The following is a 19,441-nucleotide window of genomic DNA, read 5'->3' on the forward strand; positions in this document are numbered from 1 at the left end:
GGAGTCCATATCAAGAACTATAGAATCTAGATTCCATCCTGAAAACAAACTGAGGGTAAAGAAATAAAATATATTAGTAGACTATCATGGATTAAAACTGAATACCAAAATACACTATTAGAATAATATTCTATTAAATGCAGAAGACTTTTTCAGAAATCTCTGTGGAAGAAAAACAGTATCATGCCATAGACATAATTAAATTCAATACTAATAACATAAATACATGTTAAAAAAATCGCCACACGGGCCATTGTAGTGGCAGTCAAGAATTTTCAAACTTATTCTGCAGCTATTTCTGTAGAAAAAACAGTAGAACATTAATTAATTAATTAGAAACTTAAAAAGAAAGGTAGTGCTTAGCTGGGAACCTGAAAAAAAAAAACCTGAATTGTCGAATTTGATGCTATAGGTGTCTATGAAATATAAAAAAAGATTATAAGCTGCTGAAAATTTCACTGGTGCTCTGGAGAATGCTGTAACTTTCTGGTCAACAAATTTAAATCAACATTATTTTGCAACATTTTTACAATGTACAGTGACTGGTATTATGTTTACCATAATGGTTTGAAACTGATGATAAATTGTACTTCTCAGATTTGTCTTTTAAGTCAGTGGCGGACTATGACAAATTAAAGTCTTCTGAAGGAAAGCCCACATAGAGTTGTAGTTTTTTCTCATTCACTTGCCATCATAGAAAAAGCATTTTAAATGTATTAACAGCATAGGTGGTAATTTTCATATATATATATATATACACACACATATATATATATGTTCCTTTATAAAACCCTCTTTGTGTTGCAATAATTTCAATAAACATTATTATCATCTCTCAGCTCTTCTACTTTGAAAAATACATTAAGGCAATCTTGTATATTTATCTCTAGATGTTACAGGTAAGGACAAATGAGTAAACATTTCAAAAATCCAAGAGTCTTGGTGGCAGATGAAGCATTCAAGTATGGATTTGAACTGGCCTTAGAAAAATGCATAACTGATAGACTCATGAAACTGCTTGTGTTCTTACCCAGTTTGGTTTGAATTTTTACTGTCCATAGGGTTATCAGTATTTCCCTCTAAAGGTCTTTCCTGCCTAGTAACTTGGATCAAATTCTGGTGTAATCCATCTATGAGAAATATTAATAGTTCATGAGGATCTTGTTGATTGTGTTCAGCAAACTGGTCATTAACCTGACTAATAATTATCTTAAAGTCTTTAGGATTAATATACCTATGATGGAATATCAAGGTTTTGATATTCTTGCCAAATTCTTATGCTAATTTGTTTTAATGTCCCAAAGGATTTAGCCTGTTAATGTTTTTATTATAGTTCTGATAAAAATAATTTATCAAAGTTGGAATTTATATAGGTATTGCCTTATTGAGGTCATGTAGCAAGAGTTTCCCAATTTTTTTTAATCCAGTAAGAATAAGTTTCATTCTCTCCTGTTCTGCACTGAGTTTTGGGGACTAGTCATTCCCATAGTTAACCATCTCAGCCAGGCTGTAAGGCATGAGTTCAATGTCTCTGTTACCCGTTTAGGAGGCTTTGGCAATTTTACTTTTTCACTCTTAATCTTTCGAGAAGTCTGTATTATATCTGAGGGATGGTTTGCATTCACAGGCGTCTAAGTTTTCTCATTTGTGAGTATCCAGTTTTTAACAAGGTGTAAAGGAACGAGAATTTCTTGGCAGGGTTGTCATCTGTGGAAACATAAGCATATCCTCTTCCTGTAATGAGGAGATTACCAACAATTCATTTATCATTAAATTTTATCAAAGTAGGAGTACCAATTTTTTTTTTTTTTTGCACCTGAGCGTCCTCTTTGAAATGTCTCTCGGCAGCTGTGTAGGATGCTTCCTGGGGGTAGATTTAAGTAGGTTAGCATAAATATAGTTAATGATAAAAGGAATGTTGATGGCAAGCCTCTTTTTCTATATTTTAGTAAATGAGTTTGAGAGTTCTGTGCATCCCTTCTACTATGCTTTTTCCTTGAGAATTATAGAGAATGCCCTTATTTGTTTAATTTGCTACTATTTACAAAAGAACCAAAAAGTTTTATGGTGAAGACGGGCCATCTGTCTTAATGCAATATAGAATCCCAATTCCAGTAAAACAGTGCAGTAGAAAGGTACAAACTGCTTTAGTTCTTTGCAAAGCCATAGATATGGCCCATATAAATCAAGAATATGTGTCTACATCCACATGGAGATAGGGTTTCTTCAGGAAAAAAACCTGTATGAGCAATATTTATTTGCCAAAGTTTATTAGTTTGTAAATCTCGAGTGTTTGCTCCTGCAACGTTTTATTTATTTTTTATTTAAAGGTACATTTCTCTAAAATTTGCTTGGTTGCTTCCATGAAATATGATAGTTCACCTGCAGGTGGCGGGCATTTTATATGTTCTTCAGAAGGTATTTGAAATATAGACATTGCCAAATGTCTTGCAATCTCATTCCCCTGAGCTATTGGTTCTGAAGAACTGAATCAGCTCTTATGCGGGTTATGAAGATGGACTTTCAATGTTTCTGGAGAATATACTTCAATTGTTTGAGTAAATCTTGTTTTATCTGGTTATTGGCATTGAAGGAGACCATACATATACCAGACAATAGTCAGACTATGTAAGCTGAGCCCTGTTACATGGTCCTGCTATTGCAAGAGAGCAAATAAATCAGGGTGGCAAGTGCTGCCTGTTGATCAGACTTGCAATTTGTAAACACCTTTGTTTTAGTTAAGAACCAGAAATATCCCCCTTTCTTGATGATGTTCTATGGATATAAAACACTGGGGCATAAGGTATTAGTGAGGAACAAATAATTAAAGAAATCACAAAATGAGTTTTTCTGAAAATGTCCCATGCCTTTCCTGGAGATAATGGGAAGAAATTTCTTCTGAAAAGTTTGAAAAATCCCTTTGAAGAAGCTCACTGAGGGGTAAAATTGATTTGATTTCTTTTTTAGATATTGGCAGTACTCTTGTGTCAGGATCAAAACCCAATAAAGAAACTTCTGAGTTTTGCTTTGATGATAAGTGCAGAAATCAGTTCTAAATAAGAACCAGAGTATGAGATTGCTCATTATATAAATAAACCCATTCCAAAGGCCTAGACAACTGGATGATAGCAACTGTAGGAGAGTTAGGCATTAAAAATACCAAAAGCCACACCTTCTTTCCAGGTGTATACCTGGAAATATAGGATATTTGAAGCCTGTACAAGAAAAAAATACAATATTTCTTAGTTGTTGGAAGTAAGTATCTCAGGTTATTCAAGGCAAGGTCTCCCTCCAGGGTTTGAAAAAGATTAGTCATCTCAGAATTTGAGAAACTAAGGAATGGGCAGGCCTAATTCAAGTCCCCCAGGAGTTTTTAAAAATTATTAAGAGTTCTGGGGCCAGCGAGGTGGCGCGGGAGGTAAGGTGTCTGCCTTGCAAGTGCTAGCCAAGGAAGGACCACAGTTCTATCCCCCAGTGTCCCATATGGTCCCCCAAGCCAGGGGAGTAACCCTGAGCATCAAACTGGTGTAGCCTGAAAAACAAAAAAAAAAAAAAAAAAAAAAAAAAAGAAAAAAAAAAAGAAAGAGTTCTGAGGTTTTTCTGGTTTATGGAGATTTTTTGAGGGTGAACTGAAGTTTGATCCAATATGAAACCCAAATACTGGAATGGTGGCATGGTCTGGTTATTTTCTGTAGCTACTTTTAACCCTAAATCCTGCAAAGAGTCAATAACAAATGAATTCAAAACTTGCAAGTCTTTCTGATTATGCAGGGCTAACAAGATGTCATCAGTGTAATGAATTATTAGTGCCTGAGGGAACTTTTAAGCAAGGCTTAAGATCCTATTCCCCAAAAGCTGACACATTGTTGGGGAATTTCTTATACCCTGAGAGCACGTTCTATTCATAATGGCTAGCTGGGGCATGGCTATTTTAACAGAAAAGGGAAAACATTTTTTGTCTTCTGGATTAATGGAACATGGTAAAAAGCAGTCTTTAAAATATATTATTAATCAAGGGCTAGTCCCTTTAGGGTGACTACTGGTGAAGGTAGGCCAGTCTACATTTTACCCATGGGGATTATGAATAAATTCACAGCTCTGAAGTTCATTAACATTCACCATTTCCCTGAGTTTTTGGATTCTAAATATAGGTGAGTATCACTGAGAAAACGAGGTTTCTATATATCCCAATTTTATCTGTTCATCTTGAATTTTTTCCGCGCCACTAACTTATTAGCTTTTAGGGTTCATTGGCCTGTCCATACCAGATTATTAGATCTCATTCTATCTTAATTGGTGCTGTATGTTTAATGGTAGTGGCCCTTAGTAAAAAAATATTTGTCTCTAAGTCAGATGATAGTTTGCTGGAGAAAGGGGAATATGAAATTCTGTACACCACTGCTTATGCAGGTCACGTCCCCACAAGGTTACAGGAATTAGGCTCACAGGTAGTTTGATTATAAATCACTGTTTTCCAGGGCCTTTGCATACCATGAACCTGGCACTTCACTGTGAAGATTTCAAAATTCTGCCTACTCCCTCCAAAGAATATGGGATTTCTTGAATAGGCCAGCTTTGGGATCAGTATTTTAGAGAAATTACAGTAACCTGTGCTCTGGAATCTAAAAGACAGTTATGAATTTCTTGCCCAGGACCTCAAGGGTTAGCATAGGATTCTCTCTTCCTTTAGTTTAGTAATTAAGTCTTTTAAGGGATAAGTTGATGCTCCAGGGTTGATACTGCCAAAGCACCTATTCATTTTCTTTCTGATTTCCCAGGCACGATGTAAGGCAATAATAATAACTGAGCTATAGCTTCCTCTTCTTTGAAAGTCCTGGTCACTTGCACCGTTAAAACCACAATCATTTCTCCAGGAGAATCCCAGTCTATTATCTCCAAGTGAATAATTATGCCTTTAAGAGTTAAACTACTACTTTCTCCTATAATCAATCCTACTATGCCTGGGAGCATGGGTCCCATTATGTCAGTTTTCAACTTATAAGGACATTGACCCAGAAAGACAGTTATATTTTCAAGGCAAACTATTTCAGAGGCTCCACTATCGGAGGTCTTGGGGTTGATATTATTTATGCGATAGTGTTTTGTTGGGCTGAACCAGGAAGCAAAATTGTTATGGGAGGGGTCCCTGATTTTGAGGGGTCTGGGGTCATCCCCTTTTCCAGTTTCCTTGCATAGAAAGTTTCTGCTCTCAGGAAACAGAATTTGAAAACAAGTTGCAATTTCTATGCAAATGTCCAGGCTTTCCCCAATGGAAACAGTGAATCTGATTTCAAGCTGTATGTTTTGACATTTTCCTCACTAATTAGCAAAATGATGTATAGGTGAAAAACAATGTTTGGCCCAGTGGAATTCTCTGCCACATCTAGGGCAAAATCCAGGATTTTCTCTTTATCTAGTTCCCTTGGGATTTGCTCTATTGTTGCAAAAATTATCACAGGGGTCATCAGAAAAGGGGCTGAGGAGTCACAAATATATTCCTACACACCTCAAGGTAGCCCATTAGTTCTCTGACTCTCTGATAGGCTACAAAATTGCCTAGAAATGTCCATTCTAATTTTCAAAAGCTGAAGATTTTTCAATAACTTTCTAAGCAGTCTGATCCTTTATTTGAACTATAAGAGGATCTTGAGGGCCTTCTCCCTAACTTGGGTGCGCTGGGAGCCTTGCTCCCAGCCTTCCCCTCTTCTGCCCCCGGCCCCCAGGCCTTCTGGGGTGGCAGCCCAGGCTGCTAGACAAGGTGGGTGTCAGGGGTCCCTCCTGGATGGGGTCCCAAGCTTTCCCCGCCCTTCCCTCAGCTCTAGGGAGGAAAGGGCCCAGGGTGTAGGGCAGGAAGATCCTGAATTCCAGCTCACTCTCCATCCTCTCTTGAGCTGGAGGCTAGCTCTAGCCGGCATGGGGTTGGGGGAGACCCCATGTGGAAGGCCTTCTCCCTAACTTGGGTGCGCTGGGAGCCTTGATAGGCTCCCAACCTTCCCCTCTTCTGCCCCTGGCCTCCAGGCCTTCTGAGTTGGCAGCCCAGGCAGCCAGACAAGGTGGGTGTCGGGGGTCCCTCCTGGATGGGGTCCCAAGCTTTCCCCGCCCTTTCCTCAGCTCTAGGGAGGGAAGGGCCCAGGGTATAGGGTGGGCAGAAACTGGCTTCCGGCTCTATCTCCATCCTCTCTTGAGCTGGAGGCTAGCTCTAGCTGGCATGGGGTTGGGGGAGACTCCATGTGGAAGGCCTTCTCCCTAACTTGGGTGCGCTGGGAGCCTTGATAGGCTCCCAATCTTCGCCTCTTCTGCCCCTGGCCTCTAGGCCTTCTGGGGTGGCAGCCCAGGCGGCCAGACAAGGTGGGTGTCGGGGGTCCCTCCTGGATGGGGTCCCAAGCTTTCCCTGCCCTTCCCTCAGCTCTAGGGAGGGAAGGGCCCAGGGTGTAGGGTGGGCAGATCCTGGCTTCTGGCTTTCTCTCCATCCTCTCTTGAGCTGGAGGCTAGCTCTAGCTGTCATGAGGTTATGGGAGATCCCATGTGGAAGGCCTTCTCCCTAACTTGGGTGTGCTGGGAGCCTTTATAGACTCCCAGCCTTGCCCTCTTCTGCCCCCGGCCTCCAGGCCTTTTGGGGAGGCAGCCCAGGCAGCCAGACAAGGTGGGTGTTGGGGGGATCCCTCCTGGATGGGGTCCCAAGCTTTCCCTGCCCTTTCCTCAGCTCTAGGGAGGGAAGGGCCCAGGGTGTAGGGCGGGAAGATCCTGGCTTCTAGCTCTCTCTCCATCCTCTCTTGAGCTGGAGGCTAGCTCTAGCGGTATGAGGTTGGGGGAGACTCCATGTGGAAGGCCTTCTCCCTAACTTGGGTGTGCTGGGAGCCTATTAAGGCTTGCCCTCTTCTGCCCCCGGCCTCCAGGCCTTCTGGGGTGGCAGCCCAGGTGGCCAGAAATGGTCGGTCCTAATTTGGGGTGTGCTGAGATTTGCTCTGTTGCACTAAGTTTGTCACTGCCTATTTCTGACCACTCTGCATATGGAAAACCGCGCAGGGGCTAGTGCCCCCGTGTGCACTGCTTGTATTAAGAGTATTCCTAATTTTAATGTTATGTTTTGCGTATCCAGAATGTCCATTTTTATTCTGCCCTTTTCCACTCCCCTTCAAAGCTCATTCTCTCTCACCCTTTCCCAAATCACTAACCCATATTACTCTTTTAACTTCAGTATTGCACAATCCTAATCACAGACCAAAGCCGTGCATTGTGTGTAACAACCCCAAACTGTTTCAAAAGACATAAAGTGGACACGTATGTCTTTAGAATATTTTATTTTACTCTGACAACTATACGTCTTACTAAATATTTTCTTATACAGTGTTGATTCTAACCACTTTTTATCTTCTCTTTATGAGCTGTTCAACAAGGAATTTTGGTGAAAGAATCCCCCAATTTAATGCTTATGATTTCTTCATGTCATGGGAATTATTGGACTTGTCCTTATGTCCCCCATATGCACCAATAACGCCACGTGGCAATGCTCCTTTTTTTGCATAGGCACATTAAAATGAGAAAATACTAACATAGAAATAATATCCTATCTAATAGAGATTGGAATACACAAATCTTGTAGTGCAAAGGGACCTTACACCCTGAACATTGACATAATGACCTGGCACAGGCCTCAGAAGAAAGGGCATTTACCATTCACCCCTGAACCAGGGAAGTCATCCATGAAACATCCAGGTATGTCTATAACATCACCTGGAAGCAATCCTCTACCACGGAAGACCCTACCACTGCTCAGACATCGACCTGCTCAAAAGAGACTTCCCTTAACACTGAGAAGACTTAACAACAACGACCTGCTTACAAGACAGGGCGTCCTACATTGCCCTTTAATGATGAGGTGAAACGAGAGGATGCTCCACATACTGACTTCGATGTAGGATATGCGGATTCCAGGATCTTTAATACAGAAACATGATACCAACAACAGAGATTGTGTGAAAAGTGTGTTGGCACTACGAATAATGTCTTGGATTGGATGATCTAACTTGCCTGGAGCCTAGAGTTGGTCTTATGCCAGGAAACTTCAGGGGTAGGGTCTCTTTGTATTTAGGCCAAGGTTATTCCTTTCCATGCCTCTCATATTTTGGCGGGCCTATGCAAACAACAATCGCCACTCTAACACTGTTTGTACTGTGCTCCTTTGACTCTAATCCTTAAAAAAAAACCACTTAAAATTTGAGGTTAACTTAAGCTAATATGCATGTACATGGAAATGTAAAAAATACTATGCCTGTAATGTTTAAGGAGTTATGTAAGTTTTATGACTTTAGATTGCCTTGTGTGCTGTTAAGAAATATAATGTGTTACAATTTGGGGACTTGAGGGATAAAGTAATTGTACATGGATTCTGCTTTATTTATCTTAATGTTCTTTGGCTGAAAGTTCAAAGTTAAGATATCAGCAAGGGGACTTCTTCTGAGAATTATGTTATGGGTGATTGTCCTTCCACGGTAACTTTACCTTGTCCTCTTTCTTTGCATCTTTGTTCTCATAATTTAAAAAAAAAAAGCATCTTGAAGTCTTCCTTTAAATTCCGTATGAGGCTCAGACCTACCCTGGGTTATTTTGATGTAACTTCCTGTCATTCTTCTATTGTATCAGTTTTTTCCCAAGCCACTAATGCAATGTGCTTGACAATATAAAGTACAGCTCTGAATAGTGCTGCCTGTTTTTGTGCAATATAGAAATCATTTGCCCCCAAATAACAACTCATAAGACAATGTAACTCTAGATACTACTCTTGTATTATCTGAACTAAAGAGCTTTGCCTTAACTCCCGTCATAATACATTTCCCATTGAACTTACTAAGGGTTATTCAAACATAATTTAACAATTGTCTGAAAATTATGGATAGTCCAAAGTGCTTGTTCACACCAAAACTGAAGAAGCTGAATACAATACACTGAAATTGGGCCATATTCAGAACATGTCTTTTTAAAATTTGGTTACCCAATCCATATACAAAAGTATATAGGTTGCTTCATTCTCCCTAAGAAAGGGAACTGAGTCTGGGTGTTCAGTATCAGTACTCCAGTGAGGGTTCTGGGTGGGCAGGGAGGGTGTGGTGGTAATTCATCTTCTGACTCAGCCTCAGACTGTAAGACAATTACTTCACGATCACTAATGAAATTAGGACTGGCCTGTGGACTTAGTATTGGTGGTAGTGGGCTAGCACTAGTCACTGGTGGCTAGTTTCTACAGGAAAAAATACCTTAATCTTCTAAAGTGAGAACTGTTTCAGATTTTTTTTATCCTTTTTAATATCCAGCCTATCCACATGCCTATCAGGACAATATTCATAAATATTAAAACTCTGGCAATGATTATGGGTATATCTGGGAAGGAAAAGGTAGAAATGTATGAGATTACGGGATTTGAACCACTGTCCATCCTGGATTAGCTGTAATTAAGGCAAATGCTCTACCACTGTCCTATCTCTCCTGCCTCTTCAAACACCAGATAGGGATCTTCCAGGAACATTCTACAATGTAAAGTGCCTTAGCAAAGAGAAGGATTCTGTAGTGTCAGTGAGATAACTGATCAGAGGGAGTGGAAAACACTTAAGGGGGCCTGTCAGGCAATGAGGGTTTGTTTCTCCTTGTGAGTCCCTTCCAACAACTGCATGATCAGTTCATGGAGTGGTTTGCAGATCTTGGCATAGTTCCCTTCTATGTGGTGCAGAAAGTTGAACATGTCATGGCAGGAGATGGCGCCGTCTGAATGCACAAAATCACTGTCCCTATTCAGGAGCTGGGCTTTGGCGAGTTTCGGGTGAGAGACCTTGAGAAGCTGATTCACTCTGGCATTCTTCGCCTCAAAGGGTTGGGCTTCTCACCTCGATCTAACAAACCCAATGATTTTGACCTGTGGCTGCCTCGTGTTAATGAGTCATACAATACCTTCAATGCCATTTGTTACCTCTTCTGCCATATTTTCATAGTTGTTTGTGCCTACCCAGACAGTAATGTAATCAAATAATGTCCCTGGCATTTGGGACCACAACCAACTTACAGCCAAAGCTCTAAACCAAACAGAACCAATCTTTCAAAAGAAAAAAAGGTGCAATTATCCACGTAATTATCAACATCATCCACTTAAATTAGCAGATGGGATTTTCCAAAGGAACATTTCATTCATAGATGGCGAAGTCCTTATTCCAGGTGCCAGTTGTTGAATGGTAAATTGTGCATTCCAAAATTCCCAGAGAGGAAGAGGTAATCCCATGCCCCCTATTCAGGTTAGACAAAAGATAGGATTTGGTAGCAATTCTCTGGAATAAATAATCCACGCAGTTAGGAAGGATTAGCAGGGAAGAAACTTTCAACTGCACACTGTTCACCCAGAAGCCAGTTGCTCACCACAGGAACCATGAGCCTAGATAGCAGTTCCCAGCTCAGGCCTCCTTTTTTAAGATTAAAACAAAGCACACCATGGGGCCAGAGAGACAGTCTGGAGGTAAGCTTCCAGGCAGAAGTACTGTGGTTTGAATCCCGGCATCCCATATGGTCCTCAGTGCCTGTCAGGGGGCGATTTCTGAGTGTAGAGTCAAGAGTAACCCCTGAGCACTGCCAGGTGTGACCCCAAAACAAACAAACAAACAAACAAACAAAACAAAAAACACCACCACTACCACCACCACCACCAACAACAACAAAAAAACAAAGCACACCCAAAGGAGAGGGGAAAAAGCCAGATAAGAAGGGAAACAAAAATTAAGGAAACCAATTGAGATACATGAGGACTAATTCAAAAGCCTCTATCTAAACTACTGACCCAGTAGGCCCTACTTCCACTAATGTACAAAATGGGGCTTTTTTTCATGCTGTCTTTTTTATCTGGCCTCCCCCCCCCCCCACGCACACAGGCATTCTCAATGCAGGACTTACTAGAATAAGCAATTGAGCTCTAGCTGACAAAAAGATTGGGTTCCTTTTTTGCAGGCATTGATTTATGTGTTATCACCCCAAGAGGAATCAGTGACATTCTGTAAGTGCCACAGCATGCAATATCATTTTAACAGCATGAGGAGAGGTCTGTGTGTCTGTGTGCCTTAGACCAAGTTCATCTGAATGATTCTGGAAGCTGCCTAGAGGAGACTTGCTTTTTTGCAATGGGAGGAGTCTAACTAAAATATAGGCACCACACTGAGACAGAAAAACAAAACACATTTGCATTTAATATTAACTCCCTGCTGGATTTATTGACCTGAGACAATAGATACTTGAAGAAATAATGTATTTATCCAGTTTAAGGGACATACAGATTTTGATTTGTAATTTTCATCATCAGCATAATTCAAAAAGTATTGGTCCAGACTTCATTGCTTGCTTTGTTTCAGAGCTGGATTTTCTACCCTGGAAAGTTGTTCCCAGAATGTAGAGTTCTCCTAAAGCGCCATCTGGAGTTCAGAGTGATCTCAAGACATTTTGGGAAGGAACTTTTAAAATAGCCTGCAGCACTCACATCTGAATGAGCTTTCTGAGTAGCAGTAGTGACTGCAGAAAAAGCATGAAGAGAAACTCAATTCCTGTCTCACTTTCTAATATTTGTGTTAGACCATTTTTAGTTGAGAACTCCAGATGTTAAGTTTGAATATTTTGTTTTAACATCAAACGTAATACAGAAAGCATTGATTTCCCACATAGGAGAACGTTGTATAAGAGTTATAGTTTCTACTATTTTCTCTGCATTATCCATAAAGTTTTAGGCAAAGCAACACTCCTCCCTAAGAGTTGCTTTCTGTGCCTGTTCTCTCTGGTCATAATCAATGTGGCTGGAATAGTAAGTGTTGGCAAATACACTGATTGCATAAAGAAACCTCTCCTCTTTAAAGAAATACTAAAATGAGTATTTTTTTTTAATTTTTCTTTCTCTGGTGAGGTTTTTACTTCAAGATAAATTGCATCTCTTTGGAAGAGCAAAGAATGAAAGGCTCAATGACTTCATGAGTAAAAAGGAAATCCATGAGGTTTGCAAGGAATTTTGAGGTGCAAAAGATTCTCAAGGTACACAAAGTTTGATTTAAAAACTTTTGATTAAAAACAGTATTTTATCTGGTGGGGAGGCAGATTGGAATTGGAAATAATCTGGGGTCCACTTTTTGTGAACCTTATCTCCCTCCTCAGACCTTATAATTCTAGGCATTCTTCTGTGTGCCTCGAATGGACCCTCTGCAATAGGTCTGCCGGAATTGTGTTGGCATTTTCTAGACAGCATTTTGTTAGGGGCTAGATATGAACAGAGTGAAGAATTAGATGTGACTATGTGACTATGCTTTGGGCTAGGTGAACTTGGGTGTTTTTGTTACTTAATGATTTTGAGCACAGCCATGGTTTGGTTTGCTGCTGGAGAGGTATCAGGATGACAGATTAATTGGAGACATTGTCAGAGCTGCTTAGATCTGAGTGGATAGGATTCCCGTAAGTAGGTGAGGAGCTTGTAGCAGAAGTTCACAAGGAAGAACCAGGCATTTCGCGCTATCTGAGAGCGAGTGATAAGAAGGCGCCAGGTGAGGAGAACAAGGGCTGTGTTGAAGAGGTACTGCATGTTCCGGAGCCTAGGAGCAGACATGGCCAGCATTAGAACAGGAATCTTGCCCCTACTGTGACAAGCAGGCAGTGCTTACTGGCATTTTGATTTTCTACCTTCTAATACCACAAAATTCGGGCTAAATAGCCAAATTTGTACATTATTCTTCCAACAAGTCCCTTCCTTGTCTTTATCTCTACTATAATCTTAAAAGTGCTAAAGATCTTAGCGTGCTACTCAGAGTTCTTCTAATATCTATTACATGCAGATTACCTCCATACTACATGTGATTTGAAACATGCCTAGTATGTGAAGACTCTCAATTCTGGTTTCCAGAACTCTCAGTTCCCAAATTCAAAGGAAAGCTCTTTCATTTCCCTTCCTCTCAGCATCCAATATGTATCATTGTGTTCCCTCTGGACTAATCATGGGGGAAGGGAGTTCTTGCAGTTGGAGGGTTGGAAGAATGAAGATAGCTATGCCCACTTTACTTCATATAGTTTAAAACTTTTTCATGTATTTTGCTTTTTGTTATCACATAACTGTGATAAGAAACAATTATGAGTCCTATACTTGCCTACTTTGAGTTGCAATATCTGTTTAGATAAAAATATAATGCCTGCCTACTAAGGGAGGTGTCCATGACAGCATTTCACATAAAGTGCACACGGGAACCTATAATGCCCCTCCTTTCTTCCCGTTGGTTATAAAACTAGTCACAGGATAAATCCTCAACAAAGGTTGACTGATAGTACTTACTTTTTCAAGTGTTCCTTGACTTTGGGAATTCTAGACATATCCTCTTTCAGTAAGTATTGTTTCACTCCAAGAACATAGTTTTTGAAGTATTCCACCCAGTCTAGTTGGCGCACATCAAAATTAAACACCTGAAAGGCAAGATTAGGCTATGCATGTCTATCAGGCACTCCCGAATGGTCACTTCATCTATTTGAGCAGCATCTACCCACATGAGAGACAATATCCATGTACAAGAGAGGTTGTTGCTTTGCAAAGAATATCTGAGTGGTTATGTCTGTCAGTGCTACATAAACTTGGACCAGGCAAGCACTTTATCTTTAAAAAGTCATTAGGAAATGAATGGAATCAGTTTTAGGCAAAGGAATTTTTTTTTGGTAGGGGACAGATAGCTAAAGTGTTTGCCTTGTAGACAACAAGTTCAATCCCCTGATTGAACTTTAAATGGTTCCTGGATCACTGTTGGGTGTAACAAATCCTCTCCCACCCCTCCAATTAAAAAGCTTAAAGTAATGGAACAATACTTGGAGACTAAAACAGATGATGTATTGTTTACCTCTTGTATAATATTGGTGTGTCCTATTAGTGAGAATGTAAACTGTTACAATAATCTTGGTAAACAGCCCAAAGATTATCCCCTACACCCCCTACTCAAAAGTAGAAATACCATAGTGTCCAACATTTCTGGATCTTTACTTGAAAGCAGGAAAGCACATTAGGAACCATTACTTGGACCTGTGCTCAATACAGCAACAGCAATAGCAGTGAGAGAACAGGCCACCTGTCTCTAATAAAGGACACACTAGCCACTATGGAAGACCATGTCAGGCATCTGGATGATACTGAAAGCTGATCTGGTGCCTAGAGGAGACTGTGCTCAGGGAAGCTGAGGAACATCACTAGAGGGGTCACAGATACTGAGGTGAGATGCCATAGAAACTAAACTTCAGTTCTGAGAGAAAAATGTTCACCAGTCAAAGAGTTCAGCAGTGGGTTAATCAGGGAGACTACAACACAGATGACATACATACTCCTACATGTTGGATCTTCCCATAGCAATAAGCCAGTTTCATTTCAACAGAAGGAAAAACTAAGGTTGATGTACAGAGTAACAAAAGTGAAGTGTCAATAGTATAAACTCTCCAGTGAAATCTCTGAGAAGGCAGCCAAGGCCTGGTTAGCTTTGGAGCTGTATTTATCTTTCTCTCAGATAAAAGATTGAGGGTCAAGGTGTTATGAACTCTAAAAATATTGTTAGTAATGCCAGATGCCAGGAGATGGGCCCCAACACTCAACTTGATGCCCAATAGTTGCTATGGTGAAGGACAGGCACAGCCTTTGGCCCTTAGTCTTAAGGAAGCATTTAGTGGCAACCCCTTCCCATGGCCAGGCCACTTTCTTAATGGGATGTAAAGAGTTGGTATTTCCTAGGGTATCCCACCCTTAGTTTGCACTTACCTGTTGGTCCTCTGGGCCCAGCTCTGCCAATAGCATCTCTGTATTGTTCATGCTCCACTCCCAGCTCTGGGTCGCAAAGTACTCCAGCACAGAAACTGTTTTCAAAATGCGGTTCGTGATATTCAGGAACCTGTGAGATGGCAATAGGAGCCAACTCAGTACTAGATTGGGCCTTGCTCGGTATGGCCACAGAGTTTAAGACAAACTACGCCGTATAAGAACACGGCACTATTCATACCCTAATGTAGCTAATACAATATCACTAGACTTTAGCTTTAAGTCAGTCATTGCTGAGGACTCAGCTCCAAACTGCCCTTTCCATAGGTCCCCACTCAGCCCCCAACACTGGTCTCAGTGCAGGATTCATCATTCCCACATGGAATCCCTGCCAACTGGTCCTGTGGGAGCTGGTGTCAGGTCTTCAAGTAATTGAGTCAAAGGCACTGAGGTCCAACAACTGGCCCTGAGATTCACACTGGGGCCATTATCAGTTGTCTAGCACATAACATGTTACTCATATGTGGCCCTGTGTTATAGGACTTAACATTTCTAAATCCTGGCTCCAGGGAAGAATCAAGGAATCATGAGTGTTCCACAGCTAGACATGGTGGGCAGGGACCAGATGCTAGTCCAACAAGCTCACACATCCACCCTGTCTCTTCACCCCATTTTCTCCTTTGTAAACTTGAATCATAAGGCCCCCCAGGTAAGACTCAGGCACTAGCTATCATGGCTCCCCAGAGACCACAGGCCCCTTATGGCCCCAAGCACTATGCTTATGTCTAAAAGCAGGCTTATGGCAGGGTACAGTGAAGATGCTCTGCTCTGCCTCGGTTATCCCCAAAGGTCTCTGTCCATGGACAGAGACAGGATGGTGCAGGATGGTGGCTACTCACCGGGGCTTCCTGCCTGTGAGCCGTAGGAACAGGTCATAAATTGCTGCAGGACCAAAGTGCCTGAAAGCATTCCAGTACTCCATGTACACGGTGGTGGTGACGAAAGAGGCTTTGGGTATCATGAGAGCAGACTCCAGGGGGACTTTCTCTAAGTTGGCCATGATCTGCATACCTGAGGATAGAATAGAGACAATCTACAAAGGGCCACATAAGTACAGTCAAAAATAAAGTCTGCAGGCAAAAACCTACCTCTGAGCCCCAATACTGCTTGGTCCCTGAGCAAGACCAGGAGCACCCTAACATATCTAATATTACCTATCCCAATGTTTTATCTTGGGCAAAGTGCTGGGACTCATTCAGTAGGATCAGAGGTCAATTCTGGTGGTGCTGAAGGACCACATTTGGAACTTGTCATGGAACTAAAGCCTTAACTATTTGGTCTCCTCAAAATAATATTAAAATGAGTCTATAAGTTAAGTGAGCAGACATATACCATGGGGTAGATTAAGATTGTAGTCATTGTGGATGGGGAAACAGTGCAAGTAGTACAGCCAGACCTGTGTGAGGCCCTGAATCCAAATCATGCACACTGCCCACAATGGCTTGAGGTCTTTTTGTGGGTCAGGGCTTCTATTAAAAATAAATTTCTGGAACCTGAAATATTGCTTCTTAGCAACAAAGGAAAATGGCTCAGTCAATACAGTAAGTATCAGAACATGATTCCCTGTATATAGCAATATCTGCTTCCATGGATAGCACAGTGCTCCTGAGCAGCAGCGCCAGCTCCCCCACTCTGCCACAGAATCCTTTTCTCCTTTAGATTAGAGTATGTAGAACTGCCAAAGCAGAAGTCAGTCTCTGTCTTTCTGTCTGTTTGTCTTTCTTTTTCTCTTCCCTGACACTTCCTCTTTTCCTTCTCCCCTCTCTTTCTTCCCTCCTTTCTCTTTCATTGACCTAATATTTATTTTAGGTGCAGTGACTTTTTTTCTGCCTGGCATCCCTTGCCCACATGTCCACAGCACTTCGTTTGACCCTATGTAAACATAAATAGCAATAATTTCTGACCTGCCCGGTTATTCCAGAATATTCCAGAAAACCAAGTGCCATGTATATATATATATGTGTGTGTGTGTGTGTGTGTGTGTGTGTGTGTGTGTGTGTGTATGCGTGTGTGTGTATACACACACAGATCATATCTAATGTGGAAGCAATGTTATGTATGACACTTGATCACAGACACTGTCATAGACAAGCATGGGTCATAGGCACATGAGAATCAGAATGTCATATAGAGACATGGGTTAGAGGCATTAGCTGGTGAGAAGGGATCATAGACACTGCCCCTTACTGATAGAGTCACACACACTTAGTCACACTGCCTTGAGAGTTCAGCCCACTTTAGAGCATTGACATCTATACACACTTACCCATTTCACCCCATTTACAGGGGTTGAGGGTACCTGATGTGCAGTGGTAGATCCGTGTTGATTTTGGTCTGAAAAAATCCAGGAAAAATGAAAAGGGAAAACTAGTTAGGACACAACAGAGAAGACACTTGGTGCCCAGGAGTGGGGCCTCTTGGCACATGGGCACCTGGAGACTGCAGTATGAGTGGGGGTACAAGGCAGTACTGGGTGGTGAGAATAAACTCCCATTACCTCCTCTGTGGTCCTAATAGTCCTACTGCCCACACCTGGACTGATGCTAATGGATTGGAAATGCTAGAGAACTTGCTATCCACCATTTCTAACAGAGGCCATGAGGACACTCTGCTCTGGAAAGTCCCATGCTGAGCAGCTTTTTCTGCATAGCTCAGGATCAGGGCATTGGCTGGGGTGAATTGTCTATCATAAATACTGTCTCCAGCCCCACTTGCTGAGAGGTTCCCAGGAATGGTGCCCTGTACTCTCTAAGCTCCATGCCTCACCTATGCACCGCTGTATACCAGCCAACAGATAAAATGAGGTTGACCACGGTGTCTACTGGGATCAAATCTGCAACAGCTCTTGGAGAAGCCTTTATGGCGTGGAGCAGCCCTTTCCCAGTCTGTGGAGAAGAGAGAACAGGACTGGACCTAGGTGCCATGAGCTATGACCCTCTGTGTATGGAACAAACATGGCCTGATCAAGGTCTCTGCCCCTCAAACCCATAGTTCCATGCCTTGGTCCACATTTCATGAAAAACTGGTCCTGGATCCTTCCCCAGATTTAGGATATATGTTTGGTAAGTCATAGAAAACAAGGATGCAGCTTTATAAAACATAGTAATATGCACTCTGAGTACAATATCATGAAACTAAGGCAGACAGAGTGACAGTTGGGTCCTCATCATCATTTAGAAGTGCCATTTCTGCACCCAGGTTAGAAGAGCAGAGCCACTCTGTTTCACTCCATGGCTGTAATTTCTTCCAGTCACTCTGTCACACCATAGCACACTATAAACAATTATAGACTGCTAAGATTACAATAGGAAAGCAAAGCAGTAATCCACCATGCTTAGTTAGCAATGATGGTAGTTCTTAAGATCCAGCTAATATCATCTAGCTATATATCCTCTCTCGTAAAAATTTTAGTGAGAGTAAATGTTGAGGATTTTCAAGGAACTCAAAGAAACCACAAAACAAACAATAATAAAACTCAATAGCATATGAAAGTAGAAATAAGAAAACTTCAAACAGATGAAATGCCTAAAAAACTTTGTAGAAAACTGAAACCTCAATGGAAGGCCTTACAAGCAGAGTAGCAATTGCAGTGGGCAGAATCAGTGAGCACAAATATTTGCTTTATAACACATACAGACAGCAGCAGTAGATGAAAAAGATTCTTAAAGTAAGTGAATGACTGATGATAATTTAGGGCTGAAGTTAAGAGGAACAACATGAGAATCAGAGGCATCCAAAGGGCCAGGAAGACAATCCCTATGAATAAACAACATCAAGATATCATTGTTGAGAAGTTCCCATAGAGCAAATGCAATGTGTGTGTATATATACATACATATATATACATATATACATATAATATATATACATACATATACACACACACACACCATGGAGGCCTGAAGGTTCCATCTAAAAGAGACAAAAAATACTCATGACTTCCTAATTGGAATAATAAAAATTATAGCTAGAGATAAAAGTCTGAAAGTAGCAAAATAAAATAAAGAAATCATATACAAAGGAATATCATTAAGATTTACAGCAGATTTACCAAACGAAACACTCCAGACCCAACGGCAATGGTGTGATATAGTGAAAAACTGAAATAAAGGCCTAACCAAGAGTAGTTTATCCAACAAGACTCTCATTCCAATTTGAAGGAGAGATACACAACTTTAAAAATAAATAAAAGCTCAGAAAATTCATAAACTCAAAACAAACTTTAAAAGAAGATCTGAAGGGGCTACTGTAAGATAAAACAAATTTCACAAAATTTCCAAGCTTCTAAAAAATGATAACAAAAATTTTATGACAATCAAAATATCAATTAGGTTAATGGACCAATTACCAGGAAGAGTGGCATAGAATTAAAAAAATTTAATCCGACATTTTGCTTCCTGCAAGAAACACATATGAGTAATCAAAGCAAACAAAGAAAAAAAGCAAAGATTCAAAGTCAAAGGTTGGAAGACAAATCTTCAAGCAAGCAACTCCTTAAAAAGGACTGAGGTGACTATACTAATATCAGACAAAATAGACTTCAGGTTAAAAATGTTATAAGAGCCAGAGAGGTCCATTCCTTAATAATCAAGGAATATG

The 19,441-nt window shown here is 40.9% G+C and overlaps 1 protein-coding gene across 1 annotated transcript in view; it reads right to left on the minus strand.

The window, feature by feature from the left end:
- Positions 1-12,331: 12,331 nt before the first annotated feature.
- LOC126022865 (fatty acyl-CoA reductase 2-like) overlaps positions 12,332-19,441 on the minus strand; it is a 28,652-nt gene continuing 21,542 nt past the window's right edge. The window contains exons 6-11 of the mRNA XM_049783899.1: positions 17,609-17,727; positions 17,109-17,176; positions 15,682-15,853; positions 14,786-14,915; positions 13,331-13,458; positions 12,332-12,599 (exon numbers count right to left, since the gene is read on the minus strand). Coding sequence (XP_049639856.1) covers positions 12,428-12,599; positions 13,331-13,458; positions 14,786-14,915; positions 15,682-15,853; positions 17,109-17,176; positions 17,609-17,727 — 789 coding nt within the window. The 3' untranslated portion in view covers positions 12,332-12,427. The remainder of the gene's footprint in view (positions 12,600-13,330; positions 13,459-14,785; positions 14,916-15,681; positions 15,854-17,108; positions 17,177-17,608; positions 17,728-19,441) is intronic.

Source organism: Suncus etruscus, chromosome 11 (assembly GCF_024139225.1).
Source record: "Suncus etruscus isolate mSunEtr1 chromosome 11, mSunEtr1.pri.cur, whole genome shotgun sequence".
Classification (NCBI taxonomy): domain Eukaryota; kingdom Metazoa; phylum Chordata; class Mammalia; order Eulipotyphla; family Soricidae; genus Suncus; species Suncus etruscus.